The sequence below is a fragment of the Theobroma cacao genome, chromosome 7 (assembly GCF_053813885.1).
Source record: "Theobroma cacao isolate CCN51 chromosome 7, ASM5381388v1, whole genome shotgun sequence".
Classification (NCBI taxonomy): Eukaryota; Viridiplantae; Streptophyta; class Magnoliopsida; order Malvales; family Malvaceae; genus Theobroma; species Theobroma cacao.
The window spans coordinates 4,648,013-4,660,080 of NC_142645.1; the positions used below are offsets into that span (position 1 = coordinate 4,648,013).

Sequence of the window (12,068 nt, forward strand, 5' to 3'; positions counted from 1 at the left end):
CTCCTTCTCTAAAAAGAATATAATTCAAATCTCCATTCCTTCATATATATATATATATATATATATATATATATATATATAACCTTATGACTTCAACATGTTGAAACTTTATCCCCCTTGTTCAAACTCTGTGTTTAACTTATTCTGATAAATACGTGCAGATGGACATATATGTAGGAACTAATGATAGGGAAATAATTTTGAGAAACTGTTGAAGCAACTAGTCATGGGGGGAAGAGATGTAACTCTTAACAATTGGTTAATGCTTTGAAACTTGGTATTTTCCAGGGTTGCTCTCAAGCCTTAGCTTCTCAAAACTTAAGGCCTAAGTAATTATATATCCTGTTCAACCTTGTTTTAAGCATCATTTCTTTCTCAATTCAAACATTTTCCAAATTGTTAACTTTCACTATCGAGGAGATCAACCATCTTTGTCAAAGGGAAAAGAACCACCGCTTGGAAAACTGAAAAGAGATAATTAAGAGGATTGATATTTGTTTTGCACACCCCAACAATTGACAGGAAGGCTTTAAGCTTAGCAATAAAATCAGGTGATGGGCAGAGCTATATATGTATATAATATTATAAAAGGAAATCTTATGTATATAAAATTATATTAATATAGCAATGTACAAAATTAGAAACTGTGGCTGATGTTTGGATTATTTTTTTTATATAAAAATATAATAATTAAAAATACTAGCTAGAAAGACATTAATATATATATATATAAATTAGTTGATTGATATGTATTGTCATAATGATGGGAATAATAAAAGACATTATTGATAGTAATATGGCCCCATATACTTCAGCTCTTATCAACCAATTATTGGGAATTCATACCTATTAATGTTAATGATGATTCTTCTATCACTATATAATATTACATATTGAAACTCAAAAAGATCTTCTAGGACTATTTTCTGTACCCCCTGAATTATATTTCCCACTAGAAAAGAAAATTTAAAACTATGAGAAAAATTGTTCATGGATCCTCTTTTAAGAAGTGGGGAAGCTATGAATTTGATGATTCCATTCTATTTTCCCATCCTTTCCCCCCTTTGGATCCTGTATACATGTAGCATCAGGGAAGTACACTAATTGACCTAGTGGCCACTTTCTAGTAGAACTATATACCATCACATTGCATGCTCTTGATTGCATACAAGAAAAACACACTAGCTGGAAAGAAGAAGAAAAAAGACTGAAAAAAAAATGGGAAACTTAAAAGCTTTTTATTACCCTCTAGGGTTTATGGAGTGACTATAAAAAGGCATTATGTCTTTAAATGCAAAGCATGATTGAGTGATGAAAAAAGAAAGCATGGCACAATATTGTGAGTAGATGATCCAAAGATGAAACATAACTTTGATGTAGACAAACCATAACCAATATATTCTTAAAATGTGCATCATCAACAATAAAAAGTCCTACAACAACAAGGATTTCTATACAAGATTTCAATGTTGTGTCCTACAGCAAAATATTTTATCATCCATGCATCAGTTTTATTTTTCTTTTTTTTCTTTCTACATCAAGTAGAAACCTCCCCTCATTTCCCCCTTTTTCTTTTTTCTTCTTTGCATCTCTCTACGTAAATAACAAACTATATGTATACAATATATATATATATATAAGAGTATAAATTATATAAAATTTACCTATATCTATGGCCTCAAGAGATGAAATTTGGCAGCTACCTGTTACACTCAAAGAAACGTCGAAGCTGGTTCATCTAGCACTGAAGTCTTTCTAATCTCTTTTCTCTAACAACTAAAATCTCAACCTTAATCCCAATCCAAACGCTTCATGACTGTATTGGCGACTGTATCAACAAGTATGTAACATGACACTGACAGCTTCCAAGCTACTTGAAACTTGAAAATTTTGATTTTTTTTTTAAAGGTATAGATGGTATATCTATGGAATACCCACTACCTGGAATTGAATTAAGAGTACCAGTTAAGCCCCGAAAGTTGATATGGAGGCCGAAAAATCCCATCTCCCATTGACCCCAGCATTGTCTGTTGCTGCAATGGAGGGGTTTGTGGCAGTTGGCTAAGCAGAGTTGCAATGGAACCATTCCCATCTGTTTTCTCCATGCTTCCATCATTGCTATCCCCATGAAATCTCTTGCTTGTTGAAGGGCCGGCCGTGTCCTCATCGGTCCAGAAAAGAGATGGGACAGTCCTTTTGAGAGGATTAACCATAGACAGGTCAGGCTTTGAGCTTGAACACCCCAACTGAGATATAGAACCACTGTTAATCCCATCACTCCCCGCCATCATACCTTCAAACAGGCTGTGCTCCTGGTTTTCTAGCAATGTGCCAAAACTTGTTCCCTTTGTTGCAAGTTGAAATTTTGCATTATGTTGGCTACCGATTGATATTGAAGGTGGTATTGGCCCAAGCATTTCATCCATGGAGTCATCTTTATCATGATCCATAGGTCTATGCGTGTTGTTTTTCTTGTAGATTCGACATAGCACCCAATCATCAAGCTGTAAACCAAAAAGCAACCAAAAGAAAAAAAGAACTTCTCATTAGTAAACAAATAAGTATTCACACAATCAATTCCTGATATAACCAAAAACTTGGAATAGAAACTGACGAGTTATGGTTACCCTTAGTGAGTTTTTCTTGTTGCCCAAGTCACATCCAGGGGGTTTGTTGCTAGCCTTATTATCTGCAAGCCTATATTCATGCATGATCCAATTGGTTTTGATCCCTTTAGGGGGCTTCCCTCCATAGAAAACCAGTGCCTTCTTCACACCAACCTTCTGAGTCCCTCCCGAGGTCAAAACCGGCTTATCGGTTCCGGTAGCCTTCCAGTAACCCGAAGTAGCCGCCCGGTTAGGCCTGGCTCCGTTGGGGTACTTCCTGTCTCTAGGACTAAAGAAGTACCATTCTTGCTCGCCAAACGTGGCCTTAGCTGAAAACCCAAAACAAAATCCAAAAGATTATTGTTCATAGTCCAATACATATGTGACGCTTAATCCATGTAAATGCACTTTTCACTTTCTTTTTCCTCTTTTCCTGTTCACCCTTTTCGAATAAATTTTTTGCAGGCAAAAAGATCATGTGGGCGAAACATTCTTACCTGGTAATTCCCATGGATCAAACTTGTACAAGTCAACTTCTGCAATAATTGCAACCGGTAGAGGAGCCGAGCTTGCCTTTTTCTTGAGGTAGTGTACCACTAGTTCCTCATCCGTGGGGTGGAACCTGAACCCTGGCGGGAGGTTTGGCTGCTGCGAGCCTGTCGATGAGTCGGTGCTCTCCATCACTGCACCTTTGAATATGTTTAATTCAGTGTTGAACTTGAGAATTTTTTACCTTGAATCCTGAAAGTTTACCAGGGAAGAAGAACATCATAGGATTTTGAGAGGCTGCTCACAAATGTTTGCCTTGAGTTGGCATGACCATTCTTTTTAAATGGGCAGATTGAACCCAAAGACTACCAAGGGGGTGGGCAAGGATTTAATACGCCAAAGTTGGCATCTGTTACTCTTTCACCCCCCCAACCCGAGCACGACACGACCGACGGTTCAAAGGGTATTTTAGTCATTTCCCATGTCTACTCCGAACCTATGCTTAGTTTAGCTGAATCCATGCACAGGTTGACAAAAGACATGCAGTGGTTAGCGAGTAGAAGCATGTGAAAGGGAAAGGGTTATGATGATGACGTGAACTGGGAGAGTAGGGAGGGAGGGGGAGTTCGGCCCGTTGATCGACCGACACGTGTAATTCCCAGATGTGGAAGAGGTTGACACGTGGGGCAGCGAGTGGGGGTGGGGACCACACCCCACACAATGCAACAAAAAGATAATATTGGACGGATAAGTGTGGGGTGGGAACAAGCTCAATTTACGCTTCCGATGTCATGCTTTTGCTATGCAAATCCCACCACCAGAGCCAGCCATTTTTGTGACTTAAGGCTTTGCACCACTAAACCCCATAAACAGGACGGTCATGGCCATGGCTTCGCCTTCTCTCTCTCTCTCTCTCTCTCTCTGGCTGTCCTCTTTCAGCTATACCTCTATTCTTCGGCACTTGATCTCATTTCTTCTTTTGTCGCAATGCGACCACTACTTCCACCTTTACGTTGGTTGGGATTAATCAGCGTTAACGTTAGATTTATTTTTTCACACTGCTTAATCTGCAAACATTAATCTATCTAATCAAATCGTGTGATTACAAACGATCATATCAGTATTGTATATATTTTGAACATAATAGATATTTGTTAGTAATTGTCATTTTCATAATCCGGATTCAAAATTTTAAAGAAATTTATGTCTATCTTGACTTTTTGTTCAGTTTTTAACATCCAACATAAATTTAATATGAATTAAAATTGAAAACTTTTGCAAGGAAAGTGAGAACCATGAATTAAGTTAAAGCTGTAAAGATTGGTGACACCTAGACATTGCTCCATGGCCCTAATTATTAAGGAAACAGTATCCTTTCTCATTTCTTTCCTCTAGGGGAAAAATGGAGGGTGAGCTAATCAGCATGGTTGAGGCTCCTCCATTTCTGAAACAGTCATGGGGAGGCTCGAGTGCCTTTGGCCACTAGCATAAAAACCTAGGTGGCTAGCGAAAACTAGAGGAGAATCAAGGGGTTTTATCACGACTTTTTCAATGGCCCAAACCCTTGGGCATGGCCAAAATCTTGAAAGGGGCGGTTGGAACTAGGGTAAGTGGGGTCATAATGCTGGTTTCATGATGGACCAAAGGGTCCCATCAAGTGTCACTTCTTTGTAGTCCATTTCTTATCATTATCAGGAGAGAAACCCCACAGTCACACGATCACGACCTCAAAGCATCTCAACCCAACCCCCTCAGCTACACACCTAGGGAAGAGAAGGGAAATCATTCTAATGGCACCCATGCTTCACCTAATCTTTAATGAAAATTCACAACCAGAAGATTAGACTTTCATGTGGAATAACTGAATCAATAATGGGTCCCCCTCCTTTTTCATTCCTTTTGAGAAGAAAATAAAAAAAAAAAGAAAAAGGAAAAAGGGTATTAAAGAAGAGAGAATTGTACATTGAGACCATGACAGCTCCATTGTGTTCATGTCTTGGCATTGCTCACAAAAATCATTGTTTTCAAAAAAGTTTAAGTACCCAAAAAGTAAATTGTTTCAAATGTTTAATATGTTTGCTTAGGATTCCTTGAAAGCTTTTTGGCACTCCCTATGTCTCTTAACTAATATTTCAATTTTAATTTTTTCAGTCAAACTCTTTTAAGTTTGATTGCTTGAACTCCAAAGAACATTATTAATGAAATGAAAGATAATGAACCGAAGCAAAAACATTACTCAAATGAGAAAGAAGGGATATTGTAATGATTAAAATTTGAGATTCGAATTTAATTATTTTGAAATAAATAGTAATATTTATAAAACGAAAAAAAATTACTCCTCATCGTGTCAAGATATAAAAAATATTCATATGTTAAAAACAAGAGTTGCTTCAAGAATTCAACCACTCAACTAAGTGGGGGAAAGCCTATTGTTTGCAAAGGTATTGCAATGGAAGGAATGGTCCAAAGGGTTTGCCATGTTTGGAATCAATTTCTTTTGTAGCAACCACATTTTTGTTCTCCATATATTCCCAAAAGCCACTACCGAAAATTCAAAGAAGCATGTAAAGAAGGAAACCATGATCCCTCAAAATTCCTAGAAGTGACACATAAGATCTCAATGCACCCCTAAATAATTTTATTTTCTAATATTTTTTCTGATTTTGTGGACCCCACTATTACTATATATCTACATTTGAATGATCCTACATCACAATTGCATGCCCCCATGATCTCTTTCAAATCTCAATTGAATCAGATATTGATTTTTCCCACTATGTCTACAGCTCCATGGTTATGTAACTTTATTTTTTTCTAAAGGTGATGGAGGCATTATGATTAACTCCGAATAATATGATTTTGTTTATTTATTTATTTCGATATCAAGGTTTAGGATTTACAATCAAGAACCAGATCAAGAACTGGCTCGAGAGGGTAATAAGGATTAAATAATTGGATATGCTTGCAATTCTCATCTTTTAACTTCAATTGAATTAATGGGTCTTATTAAACTTTTAGTTATGGCTAACAAAAGTACATGAAGTTGGTTGCCTTTTTCCTTCACTAAAATGGACAAGAGGGGTAAAGTAATTTTATGGCAATTCTATGTAGACAGTGATCAAAGTCGTTCTTATCGCACAATGGCTAAAACAAAATCGAAGCTTTTATTCAGAACATGGGTGGTCAACATGCTTGGTGTAGTCTCCCATGTGAGTTGCATAAGCCTTAAGTTAATGGCCACAGATGATATGTTACCAAATTATGTTATCAGTCATCTTCTTGTTCCCTCTTGATGGTAAACCTAACATCCCCTTTATGTGTGAAAAAAGACTGAAATCTCCATGTGCTTATGTACTTGTTCACAAACCTACCTGTGATCACTTTTGTATTCTCTAGTTTTTGCTGTATCAATGCAAAACCAGGCAGCCTTAATCCTATTCTTACATCTTCTAAACAAACCATATCCTGTTTTTCAAATACTTTTGCAGGTTATTGAGTCAAAGTGATTAACCAAGAAAGCATGATATAGAACAAACTCATACGTCTTAAACTCAATTCCTTATCTCAACAGTCTAAATTGAAATTGTTTAATACAATGCATGAACCTAGCTTAATGAATTTAACTTATTTAAAGATTTTTTTTATGATTTAAAAAGGTAAAAGAAAAGTGTGGCATACGTGACTAATGAAGTAATTACAAATAAAATTTTACGTGTTTTTCATTAGTTACGTTTAAGTATAATGTACGTATTAAATTCTAATGTAAATTTAGCACAAAAGGATTATGTTTTGAAATTAACATGGGGTTTTGTTGAGGTTATGGTATTGGGAAAATTTTTTTCTTCAATTTTCCATGTTCCGTATATAGTTATCATGCTTTGCTTTCCTTGATAGCTCCCTTTGCTTTAGAACCCAATTATATATCTTTGACAAAAAGTCCATTACTTGTTAGGTATTTTAACACATTATCTTTCTAAATTTGGATAAAAACTTTTCGTTCAATGTTTTTGGCATAGCCTTTGTTTTCAATTTACCCTTGTGTCATCCTTTCCCATGGGAGGGGATTTGGTGCCAAACAAAGTTCATATCGACACCATCACCGAGCATTACGCCACAAGAAAGGCCTAATTTCCTCCTCCTCCCAACAGATTTCGGCAAAGTCACAATTGCATGAACCTATCACATGTGCTGGACTCTACAGAAACTGTTAGTTGGCAAGAGATTATTTATGATCCATAAGCCTGCAAAAAAAAAAAAAAATAAATTATACAAATCATTTGTTCGGTATTGCAAACCAAATTCTGCAACTGAAATTTCATGTGTCAAGGTTTTTAGCTCGAAACTGCGAAGGAAAATCTTGACCCCAAATTTATGTGTACTAGACATCCAGGGCTTTAATCTCTATCATTGTCGCGTAATATTGAAATGAAGCATCAAGAGCTTGCGTTTGCAAGATGGAAACTTGGAGAAAATATGGCTAGGGTTGTTTTGATTTCTAGACAAGATTCCATGAATCTGATAAACAATAGCAATATACACTAAGCATTGGATGACTTCAAATGACCAAATTTCAACACCCTTTTCATAAAAATCCAAATGATGATGAATGGAGAAGTCATGGAGCAATGCAACGTGGATTTGTTCTTCTTCGATTGCTTGTGACACACATGCAAGCTATTTATATGTATGTGTGTTTATATAGTGCACAATTTTGATTGCAATGAAAGCAACAAAGGTTCAAAGAGATAAAACATGATAGAATCAGTGATAGCATATACTCTCGATGGAGATTCTAAAGGCGAAAAGCATATAGGCAGAGAAGTTTTCAATTTCCCCACGTTGTTCTTGAGGACCTAAAGCCGCAAATTGATGCTTACACGCTAGATTAGATGTCAAAAAGGTGTTGTGAATCCAAATTTGTTGGATAATGTCCTGTTTCATGATCTTTGTTGATTGGATGATTGAATCTTAAACACGACAAATCATGGAGACGAAATTCGATCTTAATTATCAATGGTTTGATGAGAATGAACTTTTCTCAATTTTGTTCCTTTGGCTGCAGAAGCCGAAAGCCTGCAAACTCTTACTTAATTAGCATGGATAGTGGGGAATTAGGGGCGTTATAGTTCAAACCTCAATTTCATGCAAATCAAAGTCTATATTCAGCATTGACTATACAGGTTGAAACTGACCGAAAACCTAAAGAAAATGGAAAGAAAAGTTTGCACCTTGTGGCTTTGAGTGAATTCAAACAAAAATCTTTGAGTTCTTAGGGTTTTAAGGTTATTTACATATAGCTTGATTGGTATTTTGTGTGATATGACCAAATCGAAGGAAGAAAAAGAAATTCGAACTTCAAATAAAATTGCGTGAATAAGGTAACGTTAAACCAAATTAAATCTGGAATTTCAAAAAAACTAACTCTTTGTCTTGTGTGACAAATAAAATAATTTGTATCCGTTTATAAGGGACATGGAATTAGATAAATACAATACACTTAATTTGCCCATTTTCTTAAGTTTTCTTATGCACTTAATTTGCAAAGAAATCAGGTGCATTTATAAGCAAAGGAGCTTATATAACAGTATCTTGGTCCCTTTTCTTTTTTGACTTGTGTTTATGGCTGCCAATTCCAGCAGATATGCGGTTGAAACTTTACCAAGGCAGGGTCTACCCTGAATTTCTTATCTTGATATGAATTCTAACATTACATACTACACTAATTTCCAAAGAAAAGACAGGCCTTGTTCTGATTCAAATGATCTAATCTGTTCATATCGAGTCTCTTTGGAAAGCAATTTTCGGATTTGATTCAGCCATTGGAGAGGTTCTAAGGTGACAAATTAGAGAGCCGACAGTCATGGTATACATCATCTCACCCTTCCAATTCATAAAAATTGGATTTCATTTTCATATGGGAAAGCTACGGAACAAAATGTGTAGGGTGTAACTTAAGAAGTATCGAGCTCAACAAAGGCAAGCAAGGCAGCATCTAGGGGCCAGGTTTTGCTCTGCCTGATAAAGAAGGTTGCACAGTTTCTGCAATTCACTAGTTGCTTTCTCTTGTGCTTGGATTCAAGCTGGCTTTGGAAATTCTTTTGCAAATACGAATCACTTGCCATTTTTGATAATCACGACAATTTATTTTGGGTCCTTGTCATGGACCAAAGCAGTTGGCAAACATTAAAAGCATTCAAGGCTTCAATTCAAGCAACTAGAAGCCACCACAAAATAAAAATCTCAAAAGTAATTTATCTTATATATCTAGCAGCCACATATACAATATCTTTTCTCTTTTATCCATATCCCCCATTGCTACTTTATGCATGAATGTGCCTTTAGTGGGTTTTAAGATTAAATGAAGTAGAAATACATAGTTTTCGATTTAAATTTAAGTAATTTCGTGTCTTGAAATTTTTGTATGTCAAATAATGAATCAATAATTCTTCTTATGCTCCAATTATTTGAAAATATGTACGTAAGTGCATACGTATGTATATATAATTGTATCTTTTGTTTGTCACATATACAAAAGTCATTTCCACAAACCTATACTACCCTTAATTAAATAAGTTATAAATTATTAAAAACAAGACAAAACTATCTTTAAAAGAAAAAACACTCGAGCATTTTGTTTATTGGTTGGTGTAAAATCCTCTTGCTTTAAGAGTAGGATTCGAATCCCCTCTCTCCCAATTATAAAAAAAAAAACTATCTTTAAAAGAAAAAAAAATGGTGCTTTAAAATGAAAATTTAGGTTGGGAATAAACAACACAAGCCCATCAAAAAGATTCCGATAGGCTAGGCTTGGGTTGGCCTGTGGTTTGTATTTAATATTGGACCCAGTCCCATAAGATACGTCATAGCCCCAAACCCATATCATACCCTATAAACGAAGCCCTCCAAAATTTTTAAGGGTTACATACATATTGTCATCAAATTCCCAGAATATGTCATAATCTTTTTGTAAATGATGTTTAGAAGATCATTTCCAAGAAAAATAAGTATTTAACAATAGAAATATTTAATGTGAAATTGCGTATAGCATCCTCAATATCAATCTATATATAATCTTAATATATTCTTATTTTCAAATCCTTATCGGCAGTTTTAATTCGTAATAATTTTAATGGTAGCATGCCCTCACCACTTTAAATGAGATCCCAAGTTTAAAATTCATTGTTTTACGAACTTAATTATGAAAAATATATTTATACGTGCGCATGGGAATGTGTTTATGTACAAATATAATATATATATATATATATATATTTAAATAACACTCGGGTATTTGGTTCATTGATTGATTCATAATTCTCTGCTTAAAGAGTAGAGTTCGAGAAGAGTTCGAGTTTTTTCTCTTTCAATTATAAAAATATACATATATATATATATATATATATATTTGAATAAGATCTGAAAATTTATTAGATAAAAATTGACCCGAAAAAATCGGAGAATGGAATGCACGTGAGAAAGATGAAATAAGCCCGATAATCATGAAACTTTTTCATTAAAATGTGGTAGCGACATCAATAAAAGTCGACCATACCAAAACACAAAAGAAAATTTGAAGTCAACAATCTTTAGCACAAAGTGCAGCTGGAAAGCTTGAGAAATGAGTGATGCTCTTTAATTCCCTTTCATTGTCGGCACAATTGTGTGATTTCTTTTTTGTGACGCAAGTGCATATGTGAGTCAAGATACAACTCATCTCCTTTTTTCCCTTTGGTCAAAAAGCCAAAGAAAATTCTAATATCAATGTGAAAATATGCAAAAATTAAATTTAAAAATCGGTAATTGTCATCCAACAGTAGCAAAAAATCGATTTTGAGACCTAAAGAGTTTTGGGAAATATAAATTATAATTCATTAACAAATAATTGTGATAGAGAACTATCCGTATTAATAATAATTAAGAGAAAAGATGAAGAGTTTGGAATCGTGACTTTGTGCTTGATTGGACCGTTTTCAGTCTGAAAAGTTTAGCTCAAGTAAAACGTTAACTTTTAATAGATTAAAGTTTGGTTTTAGAGGGTTAGAAATATTTCGATTTATCAACCGACGAAGATATCTTGATTCTCATGAAGAACATGAGAATGTAGTGTGGGAAAGATGGAATCTGAAGAGGAGATAAGATATGCCATGGGAGATGTCTTTATCTTCCGTATTTTAAATGCCTTTTCCATTCTCAATTGTTGTTCACGTGAATGAATGTAAGCAGTGGTCACAACTAACATAATTTGTTCATTTCACATAATGTATATTGAAAGTGACTGAAAACCCTATATGGTTCTATCTTCTTCTCTTTCTTTCTCAATGTTCCATTCAAGAGGGGGGTGAAACAAATAGGGAGTGAAGGGGAGAAAGGAACAATTAATCCCTGTTTCTTCCAAAACTATGCTCAAAAGTCCAATTAATTCCACCCCAATCCTCTCAGAAAGAATGTAATCTTATTGAAAAGAAGTGGTTCACATAAAAAGTGATTGATGTACAATGAAATGGTATTTCACTATTTCTTGTTTGCTTTGCTGAAAGTCAAAGATATTAACACAACTTTTTTAAATAAAGTGCCACCCCCACCTTATTTAGAGGGCAAAGGGAAAATGGAATCCCCTTAATCCCAGTATGGACCACGCCATAAATTTTAGATAATCAAAGAAAAAGAAAGAAAAGTCACTCACACACCAGTTCGAGCTATAAAGATAGAGAGGAATTTGAGTAGAAATGTGATATTTTATCTCATATCAAATATGAATATGATCATTGACAAAGGGAATGTGGTGATTAAAAGTGACGGTGGCCACTCATCAGTTTTTAATTTTTTTTATTATTATATGTATAAAATTTGATATCTACATATAGTATGATTACCTTTTTGATTACCTTTTAACCATTCTTTATGCAAAGTCTTAAATCCATCATTATACATGATCGTCAATATTTATATAAAATTCTAAATCAATTATTATCA

The 12,068-nt window shown here is 34.8% G+C and overlaps 1 protein-coding gene across 1 annotated transcript; it reads right to left on the reverse strand.

Annotated features, from left to right (window-relative positions):
* Positions 1-1,370: 1,370 nt before the first annotated feature.
* On the reverse strand, positions 1,371-3,633 carry LOC18593864 (NAC domain containing protein 2). The gene is made up of 3 exons (XM_007021265.3): positions 3,104-3,633; positions 2,628-2,935; positions 1,371-2,504 (listed from the first exon to the last, which is right to left on the reverse strand). The coding sequence occupies exons 1-3, from the start codon at positions 3,285-3,287 to the stop codon at positions 1,953-1,955; spliced, it is 1,044 nt and encodes a 347-aa protein (XP_007021327.1). The 5' UTR covers positions 3,288-3,633; the 3' UTR covers positions 1,371-1,952.
* Positions 3,634-12,068: the final 8,435 nt, after the last annotated feature.